At 31.0% G+C, this 23,641-nt stretch overlaps 3 protein-coding genes across 8 annotated transcripts; 2 read left to right on the forward strand and 1 right to left on the reverse strand.

Annotated features, from left to right (window-relative positions):
- Positions 1–4,721: 4,721 nt before the first annotated feature.
- Positions 4,722–11,251, reverse strand: LOC130450172 (SET domain-containing protein SmydA-8-like). 3 transcript variants are annotated; one of them, XM_056788399.1, is made up of 8 exons: positions 11,008–11,251; positions 9,639–9,880; positions 8,905–9,168; positions 6,972–7,226; positions 5,904–6,214; positions 5,479–5,846; positions 5,148–5,251; positions 4,722–4,954 (listed from the first exon to the last, which is right to left on the reverse strand). In XM_056788399.1, exons 2-8 carry the CDS (start codon positions 9,777–9,779, stop codon positions 4,796–4,798), a joined length of 1,602 nt encoding a protein of 533 aa, XP_056644377.1. In that variant the 5' UTR covers positions 9,780–9,880; positions 11,008–11,251; the 3' UTR covers positions 4,722–4,795. The 3 variants fall into 3 exon arrangements, with proteins under 3 accessions (XP_056644377.1, XP_056644380.1, XP_056644378.1); XM_056788400.1 differs by lacking the exon at positions 11,008–11,251 and adding an exon at positions 10,675–10,767 and having other exon boundaries at positions 4,730–4,954; XM_056788402.1 differs by lacking the exon at positions 6,972–7,226 and having other exon boundaries at positions 11,008–11,135.
- Positions 11,252–11,333: 82 nt separating this feature from the next.
- On the forward strand, positions 11,334–15,828 carry LOC130450173 (SET domain-containing protein SmydA-8-like). Of its 3 annotated transcripts, none has more exons than XM_056788404.1 (8): positions 11,334–11,439; positions 12,939–13,060; positions 13,522–13,659; positions 13,935–14,304; positions 14,397–14,591; positions 14,740–14,981; positions 15,218–15,477; positions 15,529–15,828. In XM_056788404.1, exons 2-8 carry the CDS (start codon positions 12,987–12,989, stop codon positions 15,768–15,770), a joined length of 1,521 nt encoding a protein of 506 aa, XP_056644382.1. In that variant the 5' UTR covers positions 11,334–11,439; positions 12,939–12,986; the 3' UTR covers positions 15,771–15,828. The 3 variants fall into 3 exon arrangements, with proteins under 3 accessions (XP_056644382.1, XP_056644381.1, XP_056644383.1); XM_056788403.1 differs by lacking the exon at positions 11,334–11,439 and adding an exon at positions 11,801–11,958; XM_056788405.1 differs by lacking the exons at positions 11,334–11,439; positions 13,522–13,659 and adding an exon at positions 11,860–11,958.
- A 3,572-nt stretch (positions 15,829–19,400) lies between these two features.
- On the forward strand, positions 19,401–23,486 carry LOC130450153 (uncharacterized). Of its 2 annotated transcripts, none has more exons than XM_056788361.1 (4): positions 19,401–19,583; positions 20,851–21,331; positions 21,670–21,992; positions 22,294–23,486. In XM_056788361.1, exons 2-4 carry the CDS (start codon positions 20,856–20,858, stop codon positions 22,680–22,682), a joined length of 1,188 nt encoding a protein of 395 aa, XP_056644339.1. In that variant the 5' UTR covers positions 19,401–19,583; positions 20,851–20,855; the 3' UTR covers positions 22,683–23,486. The 2 variants fall into 2 exon arrangements, with proteins under 2 accessions (XP_056644339.1, XP_056644338.1); XM_056788360.1 differs by lacking the exon at positions 19,401–19,583 and adding an exon at positions 19,599–19,955.
- The last annotated feature ends 155 nt before the right edge of the window (positions 23,487–23,641 follow it).

Here is a 23,641-nt window from a genome sequence, read left to right on the forward strand (position 1 = left end):
TAAACGTCGAAGATGTCGTCCACTTAAGGCACCAGGTACCTCTTATACCTTTTCTATCTTGTAATTCGTGTTCATTAACCTCCAAAACCTCCCGGTTATAAATATTTACCCAATATCATAACGAATTTCCACGGAAATCTAATAAACGTCGAAGATGTCGTCCACTTAAGGCACCAGGTACCTCTTATACCTTTTCTATCTTGTAATTCGTGTTCATTAACCTCCAAAACCTCCCGGTTATAAATATTTACCCAATATCATAACGAATTTCCACGGAAATCTAATAAACGTCGAAGATGTCGTCCACTTAAGGCACCAGGTACCTCTTATACCTTTTCTATCTTGTAATTCGTGTTCATTAACCTCCAAAACCTCCCGGTTATAAATATTTACCCAATATCATAACGAATTTCCACGGAAATCTAATAAACGTCGAAGATGTCGTCCACTTAAGGCACCAGGTACCTCTTATACCTTTTCTATCTTGTAATTCGTGTTCATTAACCTCCAAAACCTCCCGGTTATAAATATTTACCCAATATCATAACGAATTTCCACGGAAATCTAATAAACGTCGAAGATGTCGTCCACTTAAGGCACCAGGTACCTCTTATACCTTTTCTATCTTGTAATTCGTGTTCATTAACCTCCAAAACCTCTCGGTTATAAATATTTACCCAATATCATAACGAATTTCCACGGAAATCTAATAAACGTCGAAGATGTCGTCCACTTAAGGCACCAGGTACCTCTTATACCTTTTCTATCTTGTAATTCGTGTTCATTAACCTCCAAAACCTCTCGGTTATAAATATTTACCCAATATCATAACGAATTTCCACGGAAATCTAATAAACGTCGAAGATGTCGTCCACTTAAGGCACCAGGTACCTCTTATACCTTTTCTATCTTGTAATTCGTGTTCATTAACCTCCAAAACCTCTCGGTTATAAATATTTACCCAATATCATAACGAATTTCCACGGAAATCTAATAAACGTCGAAGATGTCGTCCACTTAAGGCACCAGGTACCTCTTATACCTTTTCTATCTTGTAATTCGTGTTCATTAACCTCCAAAACCTCTCGGTTATAAATATTTACCCAATATCATAACGAATTTCCACGGAAATCTAATAAACGTCGAAGATGTCGTCCACTTAAGGCACCAGGTACCTCTTATACCTTTTCTATCTTGTAATTCGTGTTCATTAACCTCCAAAACCTCCCGGTTATAAAAATTTACTCAATATCATAACGAATTTCCACGGAAATTTAATAAACGTCGAAGATGTCGTCCACTTAAGGCACCAGGTACCTCGTAGACCTTTTCTATCTTGAAATTCGTGTTCATTAACCTCCAAAACCTACCGGTTATAAATATTTACCCAATATCATAACGAATTTCCACGGAAATCTAATAAACGTCGAAGATGTCGTCCACCTCGGGCACCAGGTACCTCTTATACCTTTTCTATCTTGTAATTCGTGTTCATTAACCTCCAAAACCTCCCGGTTATAAATATTTACCCAATATCATAACGAATTTCCACGAAAATCCAATAAACGACGTAGATGTCGTCCACCTCGTGCACTAGGTACCTCGTAGACCTTTTCTATCTTGAAATTGGTGTTCATTAACCTCCAAAACCACCCGGATATAAATATTTACTCAATATCATAACGAATTTCCACGGAAATTTAATAAACGTCGAAGATGTCGTCCACTTAAGGCACCAGGTACCTCGTAGACCTTTTCTATCTTGAAATTCGTGTTCATTAACCTCCAAAACCTACCGGTTATAAATATTTACCCAATATCATAACGAATTTCCACGGAAATCTAATAAACGTCGAAGATGTCGTCCACCTAGGGCACCAGGTACCTCGTAGACCTTTTCTATCTTGAAATTCGTGTTCATTAACCTCCAAAACCTCCCGGTTATAAATATTTACCCAATATCATAACGAATTTCCACGGAAATCTAATAAACGTCGAAGATGTTTTCCACCTAGGGCACCAGGTACCTCGTAGACCTTTTCTATCTTGATATTCGTGTTCATTAACCTCCAAAACCTCCCGGTTATAAATATTTACCCAATATCATAACGAATTTCCACGGAAATCTAATAAACGTCGAAGATGTCGTCCACCTCGGGCACCAGGTACCTCTTATACCTTTTCTATCTTGTAATTCGTGTTCATTAACCTCCAAAACCTCCCGGTTATAAATATTTACCCAATATCATAACGAATTTCCACGGAAATTTAATAAACGTCGAAGATGTCGTCCACCTAGGGCACCAGGTACCTCGTAGACCTTTTCTATCTTGAAATTCGTGTTCATTAACCTCCAAAACCTCCCGGTTATAAATATTTACCCAATATCATAACGAATTTCCACGGAAATCTAATAAACGTCGAAGATGTTTTCCACCTAGGGCACCAGGTACCTCGTAGACCTTTTCTATCTTGATATTCGTGTTCATTAACCTCCAAAACCTCCCGGTTATAAATATTTACCCAATATCATAACGAATTTCCACGGAAATCTAATAAACGTCGAAGATGTCGTCCACTTAAGGCACCAGGTACCTCGTAGACCTTTTCTATCTTGAAATTCGTGTTCATTAACCTCCAAAACCTCCCGGTTATAAATATTTACCCAATATCATAACGAATTTCCACGGAAATCTAATAAACGTCGAAGATGTCGTCCACTTAAGGCACCAGGTACCTCGTAGACCTTTTCTATCTTGAAATTCGTGTTCATTAACCTCCAAAACCTCCCGGTTATAAAAATTTACTCAATATCATAACGAATTTCCACGGAAATTTAATAAACGTCGAAGATGTCGTCCACTTAAGGCACCAGGTACCTCTTATACCTTATCTATCTTGTAATTCGTGTTCATTAACCTCCAAAACCTCTCGGTTATAAATATTTACCCAATATCATAACGAATTTCCACGGAAATCTAATAAACGTCGAAGATGTCGTCCACCTCGGGCACCAGGTACCTCGTAGACCTTTTCTATCTTGTAATTCGTGTTCATTAACCTCCAAAACCTCTCGGTTATAAATATTTACCCAATATCATAACGAATTTCCACGGAAATCCAATAAACTTCGAAGACGTCGTCCACCTAGGGCACCAGGTACCTCGTAGACCTTTTCCTGAGGTTTTTTGCATCTTTTATTAAATAAATTAGATATTCAAATCTAGACATTTTCATCGTACATCGACATCTTTAAAGAATCGCCCTTGTAAACCTTGAACTAGCGCCTCTACTTCCCTCCGTTCGGAATCCGCGCGAACGGGAGGTGAATGCGGAAGTTCCGCTTTCCAATTTTCGTTTTAAACGTAGCCGTTATTTCCCGTCGAACGCAGCTTTTTAGCGTATACAAATATACTAGAGAAAGATGGATATAGGGGTTGAATCGAGGGATGAAGCAGGTGAATGACCGGGAGCGACCCAGACCGATGCCGATGTCAGGCGGCGGCATCGATCTCCACTGCACCCGGCGGCGACGTTGGACATATCACAGAAAAAATCTGATATCTACAGAGAAATATATTATCGAAAATCTTTATTCAATAATCCTTATTTCATTTTATGCGAATTATAGAAAATATTGAGGTACCCTGTATAATAAAGGAAAAAATAAAATTGTGTAGCTCATTTTAAGACATCCTGTATAAACTGTATATATTATATAGTGGAATAATGGGTACGAAACATAATGGAAACGTGGCAACGTTGTTTAGCTTGCGCAATGCGTCCTCGTCCAATGCCACCGCAGCCGTTTCACGCTTTCAGGGTTCCTTCGACTATTTTCATTTGTTTTATTTGACATTAATTCATCCAGAACATAAAAGATGAAAGCAGAGCCGCTTTTCATACAATAATTGCTGATTTATGTTTCCTACTAAATGCCTAAACTGATTTAAAAATAATATGAAATAAAAGGCGTTCTATATATATATAAAAGACATTACTGTACATAATAGAATAGCTCTCTTTTTTTATTTTCGTTAAATCCCCGTATTCTCGGGAAATAAAACATATAAAAAGAAATTCTTATCTTATCCGTTCGTAAACAAACCTAATATAGCTCGAGACAGGATTAACTGAAGACATTTTTCACATCCTTGTTTGTCGTTTTCGACCCGTAATCCTACAAAGGCCTTTTTCTCTCCTTGAGTTTTGTTGACGTGAAAAAATCCTCGCAATTTATATAAGAAATAGGATTTTAGTTGTTTAACACATTTCACAATATTAAGATAAAGTTTAGATTGCAATAAAACAATTTACGTCTCTATATTAACAAAAAACACGAAATCTAAATTCTTCTTTATCTTTGTTTAATGTATTGTGTTTATAATGTTTCGTCTCTTTTTACCATAGCTGTCAAATTTTAATTTACCGTTTACATTATTAGCGACTAGATGGCACATTAGTTAATTTCATTATGATTATATTTAATGGGAATATAGTTTTAGAAACTTTAATCAAAATATTTTTACAGTAGAGTCTTAAAACGCCATCTATAAACTTAATTATAATACACTATAATGTCCGGTTGACAACTACGTATATATTTTGTAATAGATGGCGCGCCATGTTGAATATCCAATATGGAAATGATTCTTTCAAGATTAGAGATGGGCTTAATTAGTTTTTGATGTTTAAGTTCCGGGATGAAATAAAAACAAATATAATCTCAATATTTTATTTAAAACGTATGAGAACACGAATAAAATCTGCAAATAACAAAAAAAATATATTTTGTTTAAGCTGGTGATTGTCCCATAGCTTCGTGTACTGTTCGAAGTACTAATTGCAATTCTTTCAAATTTTTTGTTGCTTTTTCGTATATTTTCCCCTCCAATGATGATTCAAGCTCGTGTTTCAAGAGCGAAGTACATTCTTCTAGAAGCTTTTTGGATTCCTGGTAATAAAAAAAAATTTTCGTTTCTCTCATTTATTATTCGACGTAATTAATTAAAGATGGCGGCTATTTGTTAGGTTATCGTAACTTCAACTTAATTATTATTAGGAATCTGGATAAATGGATTTAACGAACTGGAAAACGCTCAAATGGAAGAGAAAAAATCATGAAAAGAATGTGAAATAAAACTTACTATTAAAGAAGCGTAAACAATGTTAGGATCGGCTTTACGTCGACCAATTTCGACAACAGTAGCTTGAAGTTCATAAAGAATTTTTCCTCTCATTTTATTTTCACCTAATAATAATAAAAACTGATATAACTAATGAATAATTTAAAAAAGTTATTAAATAACTGTTGCTTAATATACAGCTGCGTTCGTCCACCTCTATAAACGTATACGAATTCCAATACATCCAATAGCGCCATCTACGATTATTCCAGTGCGTCATCATAACACGTTTCGTGTTGCTAGTTTTACGGGGGGACATTCGAAAGTATATGAATAATTAAATAAATCATACCTGGTGTTAATTGTTTGAATAAATCGCATAAATTCTGACAGAATTTCAATTTTAATTGTAGATTTTCTTCAGAAACGTCTCTTAGTCCGTTTTTTTCTTCGCCTATCAAATTGATTAGGGCTATTTTCACCTCGGTTAAATAATAATGGTTGGGATGTAAAAGTTCTTCGTAGCTATCGATAAAATTCTTGCATTCTTTGATGTTATCTTTCGGCATTTCCGTTAAATCTTTTCCGATTCTATCTAGCAGATCTTGTACTGCATAAGGGGATAGTTTACTGGGGCATTCGTTACAGTACCAATCGGAACCTTTGTCGTTCGTTTTGTTATCTATAAACGTTTTCGGGAGTAAATACCCTTTGCAGTTACTAAAATTGTGAAAAAAATTACAAAAATTCAATTCCCCTTAGATATAATCGACTGACCTATCTTGACATCTTAGAGCGCTGAAATACGTGCCGAATTCCGTAGGGTCCGAACACCTCGGACAACAACACCAAAATAATTTTGTGTCGTAAAGATGGCGTCTCCTATCGGACGTACCTCGTATAAGATTCGTGCGACAAATACTGAGTTTACCGCCTTTTTTTATATCGGCGCCGGCGGTTATTACGATACATCCTTTTTCTGAGAAACTTTTGGCGCAATTAGCAACGCAACTGTGTTCCAAAAACAACGATTGTTCGTAAATGGCCACGTGGGGGGGATCGGTACAAGGAACTTCGTGTGAATATACCTAAACAAGTTCGTTAATTCGTTAATTTGTCAAAGTAAGTGCTGCCCTCTCGTTAAACATTCAAGAAACGTAACAAAAACGATGACGTTAGGCACAGAACATAATCAACAGTGTTGCCAAGCTATTAATATTTCTGTTGTTCCCATTAAAAATTATTGACATCAATAAATCGAAATATTTTTCATTGAAAACATCGAAATAATTGTGTGTGCGATATTAAATCTCTTCAAATTGATCTTAATTCAATATCAATTGTGCTATTCGTACATTTTATTTAATATAATCTCTAATAATATAAAATTCATTAACTACTCATCGTGTATAAAAACAAGGTTCCTACTTTTTCGTACTAAAACCAAGAAAGAAGAAAACTGCAACGTAACGACATGAATTATAGCTCGACGGTTTAATAGATGGCGCGACAGCATTAAAAAAAGAAATCTGTAACTTTTTCCGTAGTTTCAACGGTATAAAACGCCGCGAAAATGTTGGAAAAGAAATCTGTAACTAATTCCGTACCGTCGGCTGTCGATAGATGGCGAGACAATGTAGAAAATGAAATCTGTATCTTTTCAGCACTGTCTACGATAACTAGACGATTCAAAAGATGACGTAACACACATTTTATTTATTGAAAACAAATGATTTAAATAATTATTGAACTATAAACCCCGGTCGTATTCCATAGGCGTAGTTTGACGTATTTTGAAAAGATAGTTTCAAACTAGTTGTTTAAATTCAAAATAAACGAACTTACTTTTAATATTCCGCATATTTTTAAGACATCATCCTCAGTAAATACTGTATCTAATTTGAAAAATTTCAATATGAATTTTGCTATTTGTATACTATCACGTTCATAGTCGTGAATATTTTTTCTTTGATTATCACGTGTTTCTAACGATTGGATTTTTTTCCAAATGTCCGGTAGGAATTGTTTTTGATAGAGCAGTCTCAAAATAGTTACAAACTGGTAGCTCGGATGAATGATACCGAAATTTCTAATGGACATCTAAAAGATATAAAAAAAAACTATCTGTAACCACCATATTGGATATAGAGTAGCATGTTGAATTTTATTCGTGCTAAAATCACGCTACACCTTATATACAGTTCACTTAAGGTCGAAATTCAAATATGTCAGTTCCTGTTATTCGTAATTTATACCCCTAGATGACGCCATTGTAACTGTCAAACTTTTAGATCAATAATCCATTTTTTTTATTCGACAAATATAAAAACTAATAAATTATTAATAAACAATTATATTTAATAAAGATTTTATCACAAGTATTTTCAATAGAAAGTTAGTACTTATTCAAATTAAAAGAAACAAACTGCAACGCGTCGGTACTGTCACTACAGATAGCGCTACGTTATTTTATTTGTATCATTGAATTAAGAATAAAGGAGGGATAATTATTCACATCAACATTCAAGTATGATGACTAATTTTCTTTTGTTTGATATTCTTTTATCAATTTTACAATATTTTTAAACAGTTTCTATTATGTTTTAGTTTTGTATTTATTTAGAATCAATTAGAAATTATTGTGTTTTTACGTAAAATATACAGTAGGACATTTTATAAAAATTGATATGCTATTGAACCCATTATTTATCAACATAATCGCATTGAGAAAATGTAGAAGTTGGTCAATCTCAAACAATCACGTCCAAGAAAAATCAAGATACATATTGATAAAAACAAAATATGAGATCAAATTATATTTATATTATTTGGTTTAATATAATTTTATACAGCACGCCTATGGTGAAGCGGATATTGCCGTCCGCCATCTTGGTTACCATACTTTAATTCATTGCTCCTTCCTTTAAATTCTTACTTCAATGAACAAGTTTTGAAATGCCACGTATACAATTTTATAACTCAATATTTATTTTACGTTCTATTTTATTTGCGTTCAAGATAATTCTTAATATTATCTTAAAGCCGTAAAAACATCAGGTACATAGTAACATAAACATTATTTCTGTTAATACTAAAAATTTGTTTATAAACTTTTCCTCTAATACCGAATGACATCATTTTTCGATATTTCCACGCCGTCTTCAAGATCGACATACTAAAAATAGCGAGTAATAATCGTTTCAACAGTTTTCAATCACTATTACATTTCGTTGATTATACAAGGTGTGACTTTATTAAACAAACAGATTTAAATGAAGTTTATTTTCGGATATAGGATTAGTAACTATATTAAGTAAGTCAAAAGTATATTTGAGCGATTTGAATCGATGAGAAAAACCACTTAAGTAATAATCGTTAAAATATCAATTGACATATTTAGTTATAAAAGCATTTTACTGATGGTTTTTAAAAAATAAATCATTTCGAACGTTATAACTATTTAAATTTTCACTTTTAAAACGTTAAATTTCTATTTTCGAATTTTATATTATTTCAAAAACGTCATAAAACAGCTGATGATGTGTAATTCGAGTTAAATTAGTAGGTTAGGCAACCTTCACAACAAGTATAGAGATGGAAACTTCTATTCTATTGATACGAGTAGTTAAATAATAACTATCAGCTGATGATGTGTAATTCGAGTTAAATTAGTGGTTAGGCAACTTTTAAAACAAGTATAGAGATGGAAACTTGTATTGATACGAGTAGTTAAATAATAACTGTTGGAATTAAAATATTTATTTTACGTATAACTTACTTTATCATCGCCTTTTAATACCGTATATCTGCATTCCGGTATATGCCCTGGTGCTTTTTCGCACAAATCGCTGCACATCGGCCATCCGCATTTCGAACAAGGTCTACTGTTATTTTCGTTTATTTCTTTACCGCAACCCAAACATACAGGGACCGTAGATCGATTCGGACCCCAAATCAACGGAGTTTCTTGGAATATTACATCTCCTGAGTGTAGATCTTTAGTCGATCTCAAATATTTTCCGGAAGTTTCGTCAATATATACCTGAAACGAAACGTAAATGCGAACGACAAATACGAAATAATGTCGTAGTGTTATACGAGGGTGACGCCATATATTTTGAGACGCCATTTTTTAGAATGTTGTCAAAAATTGGTGGAATCGGGCCAAAAGGGTGTTTAAATCACTTCCGGTTTACGTGAATCCTTGAAATTTCATCAAAACGTTACAAATTTTATCGTGAAATCCAAATTGAGTAACTTAACTTGAATCGCCTTGTATATAGTATGTTTAAATCTTTTTTTGAGCCACACCGTATAGAAATATACTGTTTCCGATTTGATAAATTTATTTTTAGAAAACGACGCGGACTATTTTTCGTTGCATTAACATTTTGAGGTTAGATCACACAGTTATATTCATAATATGTATACTTATATAATTATTTAAATGTTATATTGGATATATTTCACACGTTGTTAAATAAAAATAATAAAATTCGTATTTTTTTGTACCTTAAACGGTTTGCAATACTTTTTATGTTGTTTCCAATCACTTTTTTGATGTTCTTTGCTACAATAGTGAACGAAATGGCAACCGCTACATCGATTACTGGCCGGTTTTCGACAAACTTGGCACTTTGTTTCTTCGGACATGTTTTTTATTACGAAAATTTGTCAAAAATCCAATACTGCAATAGTTTATTTTTAGTAGAACCGTTCGAACTATTCACGAGCGAAGTATGTTACACTGTGTACTAAAAATAGAAAAAAATGTATCAAGACCGATGCAGTTATTTTCTACTTCCCGATTGAGTTCGTCGCACGAATTAAACAATTCGAGTTTATATATATATTTATATTATTAACAATGATATATTGTGTACAAGAATATAATAATCAGTAAATTTCTTTTTGTTGTTGATAACAGTAAATCAAATTTAAATAACTAATTTATTATTAATACGAAACGATACTTCGTCGCCTAGGCAACAAATAAACCGCCATATTTGTAACATATTCGTTCCACTAACAGCGTTGCCGTCTTGTCACATTTACAAATCTTTTACATTTTAATTTTATTATAAAATTACTATAACTATTAGACGTGTAATTGTAGTTTTGATTGTGTACCTCATTGAAGAAATTCATCGTTTTTGATCGCGTTCTTATCGTGTTTAAGATTTTCCATATTTACTTTTTCTAATTTGTTATATGTTTATATCACTTTTAGTTACTGAAAAATTTTATTATGTGGCAACACAGCTACTCGTTTGTATCATAAACGTTTCTCGTACAAGCACTTTATTTTCTTAATTTCTATAACTATTATTTAATTTCAATTATAATTATGATTTAATTTCGTTATTTTTATAATTATTTATATAATTTGAATACCAAAAAAATATTTTGAAGTTACGCAATATAAATAAATAAATACTAGATGGCGTTGATTGATTTACATATAAAATTTTTTGTTGTTAACGATCTTTTTGTATTATAAGTAAATTAAAAATGGTTTTTAGTGGTATAAACTTGAAAATTTACTTACCCACACGTATTTAAAACTTACAGAATATATAGAAATTAATTAATTGAATGAAAGTTGATACCAAACATATCGCGGTCAATTTTCACCTTGAATGCGGTAATTGCGGTATAATTATATACTTAACTTGACAAATAAACATAATGAATCATTTTTTCTTCCCACATCATCTTTATTGAAGATTACAAGATGGAAATTTCAAAGTTTGATACGAACTATAATAGATTTCCACGTATATTTAGTACTAATAATGATTCACGAAGATAAAATAACTTCTGGTTTTCCCAATTATCATATTTTTTAAAAGATACCTAGAAGTAAATCAAAATAATTTACCTGCTATCCGAACTGTTTTGATTTAGAACTTTTATTTTTCACCGGATCATTTTTCACACATCACTTTTTTCCCGAACCCGTTTATAAATATTTAATATTATAGTAAATATTTTGATGTTACACTCCTCTACATAATTAGAATATATATTTACGTTTTAAAACACACCATAGTTATTTAACTCGTTAAACAAAATCATCTCGTTGACCTTGATCCACGCCTTTTGTCGCTCACACATGATTCTTCGTTGCATAACCTAAAATTCGCGGGAAACGTTTTAAGATTTTGACAGTACGAATAAAAACCAGATCCCTCCAGTTTCGAACTTACCAAATCCGGTTTAAATGCGCTCTGAATAAAATAAAAGTTTCTGAAAATTAGTTCAGGCACGTGTAAAAGTTGTTATAATAAGATTTCTACGACTCTTTTTAAAGGTATGTTTTGTATAATAATTACTTTTCACATTTTTTGTCTGTCGTACTTGGAAATAGCTTTTTATACGCATCCGTTGTATCCAGTTTTTGTTTAACACTGTATCATCTGTTTTATTTATTTAAAAACGAACAAATTAAGAACGAAAACTATTCGAAATAAATCTATATTTAAATGCACGTATTATAATAATCGTTTTATGATAAATTTTTGTACATAAAACAAAATTGGCATTCGATCTACAATATACAAAGAAATATTTCAATAGTATGTGGTTGAAAATAGGTGAGTAAAACATAAAAAATGAAAAGAAAATTTTAAAAATAACTTTGGCAAAATTGAATAGATAGAATTCTCCCACAGTTGTACCGAATTTAGTGGGGACGTGTATTATAACTTAACGTCAAATTGATTGCTACAACAGATGGTTGAAAATCATCGACTAGTGAAAATCTGTGAACAAAGTGCGATAATATTTGTTTTTGCTTGAAGTAAACATGAGTTCGAAATATAAAAAAAAGGTAAATCCATCCGTTTTTCATCTTTCATCTTTACTTCGTTTTTTTTTTTTCAAAAATTAAAACAGTTATAATTAATATTATCTTTATTATCAATATTCTTATAATCAGTTCTATTCTATACGTCTTACTTTTATACAGGGTTTTCCGAAACTTGATGCAAAACTTTGACAGTTGACGCTGTGATATAAAAAATTTTTTCATACTATTTTTACAATCTAAAGATAACAGAAATTTATCGTTTAGGAGTACATACCAACGAATCCGTTCGTCATAAAAAGACAATATAAAGAATATTATCGTAAATTATTCATTAAAAATACTAACAGGAAGTACTTGGTTAGACCAAGAGATGGCAGTACCACTGTATTAGAATGTAAACATTCTATTCGTCCTCGTAGGAATGTTTCTCGTACAAGAAATTTGTGGTAAAACAAAAATAAAGTTTCTTTTTATCCACCATGGGACTTTCCCGTACCATATTAATCGTAAAAACCTCTTTTTACATCGATAGAAAACGAGATCTGTCAACCGGCCATTTTGTAATGGAATCCGCACCGTTTTATGTTATTCAATACAAGATAATTATTTTTCTAATTTAATTAATCACCTCAAATATATTAACACGATGTTATTTTGGTTAATTTCATTTTTTTTTTAAATATTCGCACATAATTTGAAATAAACTATATCTCGTTGTTGATATTTGCCTTTTATCAATAAATTGTTTGATGTATGTCTGTTTATTTTATTTTCAACACATCTTGTTAATTATTTAATATAATGGATATTTTTTAAATCTAATTAACATTGAAAATGAAACATTTATATAATAAGTAGTAAATAAAATTTCTAACGTAAATATTAAAAGAATCGATTCATAAAAAATAATCTTCATCGCCAATTTTAACAGTATAGAGATGGGCTACTACATTAAAAGACAAAATTGATTATACCTCGTTTCATAATTTCTTTATTTTTAGGAGAGTAAATCACGAAGTCGTTCAAAATCGTCGATAATTAGTGAAATTATGTACCCAAATAAAAAAGTATTATATCCAGAAGAAAGAAAGTTCTTCGTAAAAACATCAAAGATAATGGGAAGGTACGATAGTTATTTCGTAAAGTTTTCGTCCATCTCTAAACTTCTAAATAACAAGTCTATTGCATACAGAGACCCCTATTGGTGTAATAATAAACTCGACGTATTAGACTTCACAATGTATATTTTAAAAATATTCGATATTAAATTTCAAATCACTCAATTTGAAGTAGGTTGAAGAATTATTCTATTTCGATTCATGAATAAAAATAGCGCTCAATCGTAGGTATAAGAAAAATAAGCAATTGTATAATTTCTGTCGGACATAATATTCTTGATATACGGCAACACGGCTTTATCACGTGATCGAGTTTATTGTTTAGTTGAAATCTTACCGCGCTGTTGTCAGATTCATAAATATTTCCCGTGCTTTTTACTAGCAATAAAAAGTGAATAATTTCAATTATTTTACATTTATGATTATTTGTACCAACAATCCAATATAAATTCTCAAAAATTTTTAGATATATGGTAGCGAAGAAAGATATTTTACCGGGAGAGATAATTTTAAGTGAATTACCGATTGTTGTCGGCCCTTGTGCTGGTTGCGCTGTCCAATGTTTGGGATGTTATAAAAATTTAGAAGAAGAATCTTTTGTGAAGTAAGCTACTAATATTTGAAATTAAAAACTTTTTTTGCTTTGAGAAAATTACCGCGGAATATTTACTATAAACAGTGATCTGACAACGCTGCGCGCTACACTTCGACAGAAAATTAGAATCAGAAGGAATCTACAGTTTATCAACGCGCAAAAGGTTGGGATACTGTCGGATAGATGGCGCGGTTTAAACTTTTTCGTTTTCAAGTGTAATTTATTTGTTTAATTAATACCCTAGAATATTTTTTTATCAAATAGGAAATTTTTTGATTTTTCAGATGCAAATCTTGTAATTGGCCGTTATGTTCTTACGAATGTTCAGGTATTAACAAACGCTTAGGACATTCTGACGTAGAATGCGCGATACTCAGAAAAACGAATTCTTCAAAATTTTTAAACTACAACGATTTTTCAAATATACGATCTCGTTTATGCGCCATAGTACCTCTGAGATGTCTAATACTCAAAAAAGTTGATCCGAAAACTTACGATTTGTTATTGAACATGGAACACCACAACGAATTGCGAATGAATATTTCTGAGGTGTGGAACAATAATCAAAAAAACGTCGTCGATACACTGATCGATGATTGGGGATTAACTTGCTTTTCTGAGGAAGAAATACACACCGTTTGCGGAATACTGGAAGTAAGTTTCCCTGCTAAAATAAATCTGGCGACAATGTCGAATGATTCGGTTAGAAGAAAACGGCGTAGTTGCCGAACTGTTTCTTTTTGTAGATTAATTGCTTCGAAATCGGACAACAAGATAGAGACATCAGAGGGCTTTATCCAACGGCGTTTCTCATGTCTCACGATTGCGTACCGAATACCAATCACAGCGACGAAGAAACGAATTATCAGTTAACTGTGAGAGCTTCAACCGAAATCAAAGAAGGACACCCTGTAACTTTAAGTTATGCTTATACTTTACAGGTTAGAATTTTTTAAATTATAAATCTAACGTTTTCTCTCTTGTTGGTTCGCGCCTTGTAAAACATCCGATAGTTGCGGCGTTGCCAAGTTTATTTTCCGTTTTTACCGATTTAATTGATGTTATACGTAAATTTGATTTTTTAATTAGAATACGATGAAGCGACGCGAGCACCTGCTCGATAATAAATTTTTCGAATGTTACTGCAAGAGATGTTCTGATCCTTCCGAGCTTGGTAGTTACTGTAGTGCCCTCCAATGTCCAAAATGTCAAAGCGGACTAGTTCTTTGCGATGATCCCCTAAATTTCGATTCGCCTTGGAGTTGTACAAACACGAAAAAATGTCCAGGCTACTCCATCACCGCCAAATCAATGAAATTATTATTAAACAGGTGAGATATTCCTTAAATTTAAATTATATTTATAAAGTCTGGCAACACCGTCGAAATGTTATTTCGTGTAGCGCCAACTTCACGGCTGATGCGGAAAATGGCGTCAACGAATAGATAAATAAACAGCTGATACAAATATTATGATTTTGGTGTCGTTTTTTGTATTTTCAACAAAAAAATGTGCAAAATTAAATCAGTGGATTGTGTTTATACGAAAATTGAATTATCGTTTACAGGATAACCCAAGAAGCTGATCAAATAAATAGCAATGACGTAAATTCCATGGAACTTTTTTTGGATAAATACAGAAACGTCCTGCACCCCACCCATTATATATGCTTGGGGATGAAAATTTCCCTTTGCCAAATTTACGGAAAAGTCGAGGGAAACTTGATATATCAGTTGGGCGATGAGATGTTGGAGAGGAAAATTGAAATTTGCAGGGAGGTATTGGGGGTTTTGGATGTTATCGAACCGGGATATTCGAGGATAAGAGGTGAATAACGGGATTCGATATTTTCGTCGAGATTAATTTTTGAATTTTCAGGAGTCACTTTGTACGAGCTCCACGCGCCACTAATGATACTACTAACGAGAAAATTGGCGGGAAAGTCCGTTACGAAATTGGAATTGAAAAGTCGTTTGAAAGAAATTTCAAAATGTCTTACGGAAGCAACTGTCATTCTTAGTTACGAACCGGAAAATTCGGCCGAAGGCAACATGGGAAAAGCGGCGGCGGAAGCTCTAATTCAAATCAAAGATTGGAAAAAAATTGTTGGAAAATTTTAATAATTATTTGTATCGATCCATTCCTGTTTTGTATAAAAAAATTATTTTGTATTACAAATTGTGTTTTATTTAAACTTATTCGTATTATCCAACCACCCTGTATAATAAAAACTACGCTTTCCACTTTCATCATATAACAATGAAATTTTTTTTTAAACTGGCAACACCGCTTTTACAAATCATTCATCTACATAATCGTGGTCATAAAAATTGTGGATTATGTAACGTAGACAATAATAAATTTCTTTTATTGTTTAAATAAAGTTTATAATTATATTTCTTGATCGAATTCGTTTTATTTTTAAAAAAGATGAAACTTATACATCAATTCTATATAATAAAATCGAATATATAACAAAAAAATTCAATATTAACCAATTTTAGTTGAGCCGACAACGCCGCCAGCAATTAAATCTGCATATACGTCACGATTTTACGAATTGTGTTTTATTTAAACTTATTCGTATTATCCAACCACCCTGTATAATAAAAACTACGCTTTCCACTTTCATCATATAACAATGAAATTTTTTTTTAAACTGGCAACACCGCTTTTACAAATCACTCATCTACATAATCGTGGTCATAAAAATTGTGGATTATGTAACGTAGACAATAATAAATTTCTTATATTGTTTAAACAAAGTTTATAATTATATTTCTTGATCGAATTCGTTTTATTTTTAAAAAAGATGAAACTTATACATCAATTCTATATAATAAAATCGAATATATAACAAAAAAATTCAATATTAACTAATTTTAGTTGAGCCGACAACGCCGCCAGCAATTAAATCTGCATATACGTCACGATTTTACGAATTGTGTTTTATTTAAACTTATTCGTATTATCCAACCACCCTGTATAATAAAAACTACGCTTTCCACTTTCATCATATAACAATGAAATTTTTTTTTAAACTGGCAACACCGCTTTTACAAATCACTCATCTACATAATCGTGGTCATAAAAATTGTGGATTATGTAACGTAGACAATAATAAATTTCTTTTATTGTTTAAATAAAGTTTATAATTATATTTCTTGATCGAATTCGTTTTATTTTTAAAAAAGATGAAACTTATACATCAATTCTATATAATAAAATCGAATATATAACAAAAAAATTCAATATTAACCAATTTTAGTTGAGCCGACAACGCCGCCAGCAATTAAATCTGCATATACGTCACGATTTTACGAATTGTGTTTTATTTAAACTTATTCGTATTATCCAACCACCCTGTATAATAAAAACTACGCTTTCCACTTTCATCATATAACAATGAAATTTTTTTTTAAACTGGCAACACCGCTTTTACAAATCACTCATCTACATAATCGTGGTCATAAAAATTGTGGATTATGTAACGTAGACAATAATAAATTTCTTTTATTGTTTAAATAAAGTTTATAATTATATTTCTTGATCGAATTCGTTTTATTTTTAAAAAAGATAAAACTTATACATCAATTCTATATAATAAAATCGAATATATAACAAAAAAATTCAATATTAACCAATTTTAGTTGAGCCGACAACGCCGCCAGCAATTAAATCTGCATATACGTCACGATTTTACGAATTGTGTTTTATTTAAACTTATTCGTATTATCCAACCACCTTGTATAATAAAAACTACGCTTTCCACTTTCATCATATAACAATGAAATTTTTTTTTAAACTGGCAACACCGCTTTTACAAATCATTCATCTACATAATCGTGGTCATAAAAATTGTGGATTATGTAACGTAGGCAATAATAAATTTCTTTTATTGTTTAAATAAAGTTTATAATTATATTTCTTGATCGAATTCGTTTTATTTTTAAAAAAGATAAAACTTATACATCAATTCTATATAATAAAATCGAATATATAACAAAAAAATTCAATATTAACCAATTTTAGTTGAGCCGACAACGCCGCCAGCAATTAAATCTGCATATACGTCACGATTTTACGAATTGTGTTTTATTTAAACTTATTCGTATTATCCAACCACCCTGTATAATAAAAACTACGCTTTCCACTTTCATCATATAACAATGAAATTTTTTTTTAAACTGGCAACACCGCTTTTACAAATCACTCATCTACATAATCGTGGTCATAAAAATTGTGGATTATGTAACGTAGACAATAATAAATTTCTTATATTGTTTAAACAAAGTTTATAATTATATTTCTTGATCGAATTCGTTTTATTTTTAAAAAAGATGAAACTTATACATCAATTCTATATAATAAAATCGAATATATAACAAAAAAATTCAATATTAACTAATTTTAGTTGAGCCGACAACGCCGCCAGCAATTAAATCTGCATATACGTCACGATTTTACGAATTGTGTTTTATTTAAACTTATTCGTATTATCCAACCACCCTGTATAATAAAAACTACGCTTTCCACTTTCATCATATAACAATGAAATTTTTTTTTAAACTGGCAACACCGCTTTTACAAATCACTCATCTACATAATCGTGGTCATAAAAATTGTGGATTATGTAACGTAGACAATAATAAATTTCTTTTATTGTTTAAATAAAGTTTATAATTATATTTCTTGATCGAATTCGTTTTATTTTTAAAAAAGATGAAACTTATACATCAATTCTATATAATAAAATCGAATATATAACAAAAAAATTCAATATTAACCAATTTTAGTTGAGCCGACAACGCCGCCAGCAATTAAATCTGCATATACGTCACGATTTTACGAATTGTGTTTTATTTAAACTTATTCGTATTATCCAACCACCCTGTATAATAAAAACTACGCTTTCCACTTTCATCATATAACAATGAAATTTTTTTTTAAACTGGCAACACCGCTTTTACAAATCACTCATCTACATAATCGTGGTCATAAAAATTGTGGATTATGTAACGTAGACAATAATAAATTTCTTTTATTGTTTAAATAAAGTTTATAATTATATTTCTTGATCGAATTCGTTTTATTTTTAAAAAAGATAAAACTTATACATCAATTCTATATAATAAAATCGAATATATAACAAAAAAATTCAATATTAACCAATTTTAGTTGAGCCGACAACGCCGCCAGCAATTAAATCTGCATATACGTCACGATTTTACGAATTGTGTTTTATTTAAACTTATTCGTATTATCCAACCACCCTGTATAATAAAAACTACGCTTTCCACTTTCATCATATAACAATGAAATTTTTTTTTAAACTGGCAACACCGCTTTTACAAATCACTCATCTACATAATCGTGGTCATAAAAATTGTGGATTATGTAACGTAGACAATAATAAATTTCTTATATTGTTTAAATAAAGTTTATAATTATATTTCTTGATCGAATTCGTTTTATTTTTAAAAAAGATAAAACTTATACATCAATTCTATATAATAAAATCGAATATATAACAAAAAAATTCAATATTAACCAATTTTAGTTGAGCCGACAACACCGCCAGCAATTAAATCTGCATATACGTCACGAATTTTGGCATAAATCGAATTCCCCTTTTTACGTACTTCTCGTCCAATATATATCCCTGTATACTTAAGTGTGTCGTATATTTGCGCGTGTGCAAACACATCGATCACCGATTCAGTAGGGTAGTTCAGCACCCCTTGCCAAGCTACACCGATTTAGTCTCGCTATCACTAACGGTGGTCAGTATACTTAGGGCTTTTAAAAAGTAAATACACGAAAAGAAGAAAAAAAAAAAAAAAGAAAACATCGAGAAACCGTTAGTGACAGGCAAAGAAAATATCGATAGAGGTTAAGTAGTGGTTAAAGACGGGCGGGAAACACTGTTTTTGGTAAGTTATAAGTAAGTTATATACATTTGATTTTATATAATTGTTATCGACGATAAATAGTTATTTAAATCGAGTCAGAACGTTGATTAAGATTCAGTCAATTCGAGTTGAAATGGATAAGCTCCAAATATATGAACGGAACGTGTTGTTTAATCAATAGTTGTATGCTTGCGCGCGCATTTTATCAACCCTACACCTCAGGAGCTTTTCTTTCATCCCCTCGCGCATGGGACGAAACGTTATTACGCAGTTTTGATTGTAACAGAGAGTGTGCCGCGAATGATGTTATTCGTCGCTTTCATTTTCTAATATAATCCATGGAATTTGCTAAACATTTCAAGTGGAAAAATGTTATCAAAAATAAATTACGAGGTGAGCTAAATAAACATTTATAATATTTCTAAGGGTATGTGAGTTACAAAATATATAACGATACACACTATAGATATACCATGGGGTAGTAAATATTAATTTTATACTGAATGAATACGTTTTACTTAAACAGCTGTTTCAGATAAGTAGTTTTATTGATAACTGATTTTGAACAAAACTTTATATTTATTTTATACGAATACATAATATTTAAATGTTATGTGTACCTTATATTTATCGAATCAAGCAGCTCGTTATTTCTAAATCCAGTGTAAACTCATTTTATTTATTTGTTTTTATAACATAACCACACATAATATAACCGGGTAATCGATTAGCGCGAACATAGCGGCTAGGAAAAGAAGAAAACTGTAATTATCTAATTCTGATAATGTCTAGTAGATGGTACTGCATATTTAATTCGAAATCCGATTGTTTTTTTTTAATAAACAGAAATGAAAATAAGGGTAGAAATGGTATATAATTCACAAATATATTTAAAATAATTACAACGATATTGAAAAACGTTAGATAATGAAAATATTTCATACCACAAGTACGAATTTAATTTGAACAACGTTGCCAGATCATAAAAATAATTTAGAAGTTGTAAAAATGTTTTTCTTTCAATTCTAATATATTTTATGAATTAGTTTCGTCATTTTATTTAGTTAACTATGGAATTGATAATTATTTATGATGTAATATAAGAATTGATAATTTTATATAAATATAACTGTCAATTGTCAGCTGTCACTGTAGGCCTGGTTCAATAATTAACATTAAAAACAATTGCGGAATTTGTTTGTAAATTAAAACGAAAAAAAAAAAAAAAAAACAAAACGAAAATTGAACGAAAAATCTAATTGAGTCAAATCAATTGGTTGTTTCTCAGACCAAATGGACCAAGCCCCATTGCGCGTCTTGCAAAAGAAACGAACGACAAATTTTCGTGAGGACGAAACAAAACTATTAATACAACTATGGGGCAGTCCGCAAATTCAAAATAAATTGTACCTCACACACCGAAAAGCACCAGTTATGAGGCTATTGGCAGCAAATATGCAACATCGTGGTTTTTATAGAACCCCAGACGAAATCAAGACACGGTTAAGAAATCTCAAATGTCTCTATCATCGAATTAAACGGTCCCTGCAGACAGGCGCCGGAAGGGGCACCGTCGATCCAGATTGGCCCCACTACAAAGCCATGGACGATATATTGAGTAGAAAACACCCCAACAGACCTTTGGATATATATAAAGATGGTAATATATTCGAAGGTCCCAGATGTGAGGACATTAAACAAGAAATTATCGACGAAGAACTCGATATCAATGACGAAATGGAATCTTATAGTACCAACAGTCAAGTCGGGTAAGTGTTTTTACTTATTTCACAATTACCAACTGTTTAAAATAATAAATTTACTAACATAACCTCAAAATATATACTTAATTTCGTATTTACCACTTTTCATTTCTATATACCTCGTAGATATGTTTTTATCTTTTTATAAACATAAAAACCATAGATACATAAATACAAAAGTCATTTAAATTGTCTATATGAAATAAATTATAGATGATCGTTTATAATTAAAAAAAAAAAAGGTCTGTAACTTTAATAAAAATACAATATCCCTCGCTAATATTTCTTATAATCGAATTCATTCATATAAATAACGTTATGAATTTGAATTTAACCGCTTTTAGATCGGAAGCGGATGCAGAATTTGAAGATGAAGCTCACCATATGCCATCTCTGACGCCTGCCCCATCGGCAACTCCCACAACGCCTGACAAACACAAAGAAGAAGAGCCTATTAAAATAGCGCCGAAACCGCAAATAAATCAAACTAAAATCACTGGTGCTAATCAGGCGAATATACAAATACCAATCACGACACCGATCAAATCGAATGTACCGGGAGCGCCGTCTATACCGTTTCCTCTATTGATTTTAAACGGATTACCGAATCAGAATCATCAGATCAATCAGTTGAAGAAAGACGATAATAATACAAATAAACAAGATGGTATGTTATATTTTCTTTATTTACTATAATAATAATAGTTTATGATAATAAAAAAGTTTATATGTATAATATAATAATTTTAATTGTTTAATGGTTTTGATCATAGATTTCATTTGATAGAAAATTAGTTTCAAAGAACAGGTAAATAATTGACGTATGACATTGACAACTTGCATATGACAGTGACAAGCTGCATTTTTTTTCAATTAATGTAATATAAAGTAAAGATTTTTAAGAAAAAATGTTTAAGAAATGAAAAATTTATGAAATAATTACAAACAATAAATATTTTTTCGATTAGATGTCCCTAGTCTCATCAAAGGCCTTATCGAAGTACAAAAAGAAAATTTGGAAGTTCAGAAACAACGTCTTGAAGTAGACAAACAAAAATTAGACTTTCAACGTCTTATTGGATCGCAATTACTCGCTTTACTTCCAATTTTCGGAGGTATAATTCACAAATTGACATCCCCAAATAATAACGAAGAAGATAGCGGCGATGCGGAAGATAAATTATTTAAAAACGGTAAAAAACGACCCCATCCCGATAGTAGCGTCGATATACTTAAAGACAGTAAAATACTGAGGAACGTTTTAGAAGAAGGTATCAAGAAATACATGTTAGGTGATAGTAATAACGATAAAAACGATAGTGCTGTTAAAATCGAAGCGGATAGTGAAGATAAATAGTTTTTTTTGTTTGTTTTGTGATACATGATACATTTCGAAATGTCTGAAATTTTACTGGTTAGAAACTACAAGCTAACGTAAGTATTTTTTATAAACAATTTTATACATTTCAACAGATAAAACTAATATTAAGAGTATTTCTATATTTTTTATTTCGAAAATTCAAAACTTAAATTTGTTAGATTTTGTTTTGTTTAATACTTTTTGAAAGTTCTTTTTCTGTTTTTGATTGATAAAATCGTAGATTTAACTTTTAGTATAAGACGAGAAGAGCAATTAACAGTTTTAACACGTTCACTGACGACCATTTCTAAATTACGCACATTTTGACTTTTGTGGAACAAAATGATATTTTATCGCATTTTGACATTAAGTTTTTTATATATACAGGGTCCATTTTCGACAATTATCTTTTATTATAATCGTTTTGTTAAAAAATTTTGTTTATCCTTCATATTTTAGTCATATTTTAATTTTTCAGTCTTTTTTCATATTTTAAAAAAACTTAACGAATTTTTTGGCAAAAACTGATGTGTGCGCAATATGCAAAAAAGGTGAAACGGTGACTTGTGTTTTTTAAAAAATTTCAGACATTTTTTTTAACTTTTACACATTCCGAATCGACTTATTCCCAACCAAATGTGATTATTTTAATTCAAGAATTATTTATTTTTTTATTTATTTGTAGAATAAATTGCTAATTTATTATTTTTTTTTGTACAAAAAATATTTTTGTTTTTACTGTTTATGTACAACGTATTTGTTTTGATTTGAAGTAATTAAACTTATAAAAATTGTTAAAAATTAGTTTAATTTAAACCCCGTCCAATGTACTATTTAATTTCGATTCAAAAATAAATTTGACAACGCTGTAACATTTCTTAAATGACGTCATTACTATTGACAAGTGAAGTGTTACGACAGATTTTGAGGTTATGTTTTTGACATCACTGTATACC

Source organism: Diorhabda sublineata, chromosome 11, assembly GCF_026230105.1.
Source record: "Diorhabda sublineata isolate icDioSubl1.1 chromosome 11, icDioSubl1.1, whole genome shotgun sequence".
Taxonomy (NCBI): domain Eukaryota; kingdom Metazoa; phylum Arthropoda; class Insecta; order Coleoptera; family Chrysomelidae; genus Diorhabda; species Diorhabda sublineata.

Bases quoted from the DNA above. Each gene is read 5' to 3' on its own strand.
- LOC130450172 (XM_056788399.1), bottom strand. From the start codon at position 9,779: ATGTCCGAAGAAACAAAGTGCCAAGTTTGTCGAAAACCGGCCAGTAAT. The intron at 5,252-5,478 runs GTATGATTTATT...TATTATTATTAG, and splicing joins ATTCAAACAATTAACACCAG to GTGAAAATAAAATGAGAGGA. The intron at 4,955-5,147 runs GTAAGTTTTATT...TTTTATTACCAG, and splicing joins TTGTTTACGCTTCTTTAATA to GAATCCAAAAAGCTTCTAGA.
- LOC130450173 (XM_056788403.1), top strand. From the start codon at position 11,935: ATGAGTTCGAAATATAAAAAAAAG. The intron at 13,660-13,934 runs GTAAGCTACTAA...TTGATTTTTCAG, and splicing joins GAAGAAGAATCTTTTGTGAA to ATGCAAATCTTGTAATTGGC. The intron at 14,982-15,217 runs GTGAGATATTCC...TATCGTTTACAG, and splicing joins ATGAAATTATTATTAAACAG to GATAACCCAAGAAGCTGATC.
- LOC130450153 (XM_056788360.1), top strand. From the start codon at position 19,901: ATGGAATTTGCTAAACATTTCAAGTGGAAAAATGTTATCAAAAATAAA. The intron at 19,956-20,850 runs GTGAGCTAAATA...GTTGTTTCTCAG, and splicing joins TATCAAAAATAAATTACGAG to ACCAAATGGACCAAGCCCCA. The intron at 21,332-21,669 runs GTAAGTGTTTTT...AACCGCTTTTAG, and splicing joins AGTACCAACAGTCAAGTCGG to ATCGGAAGCGGATGCAGAAT.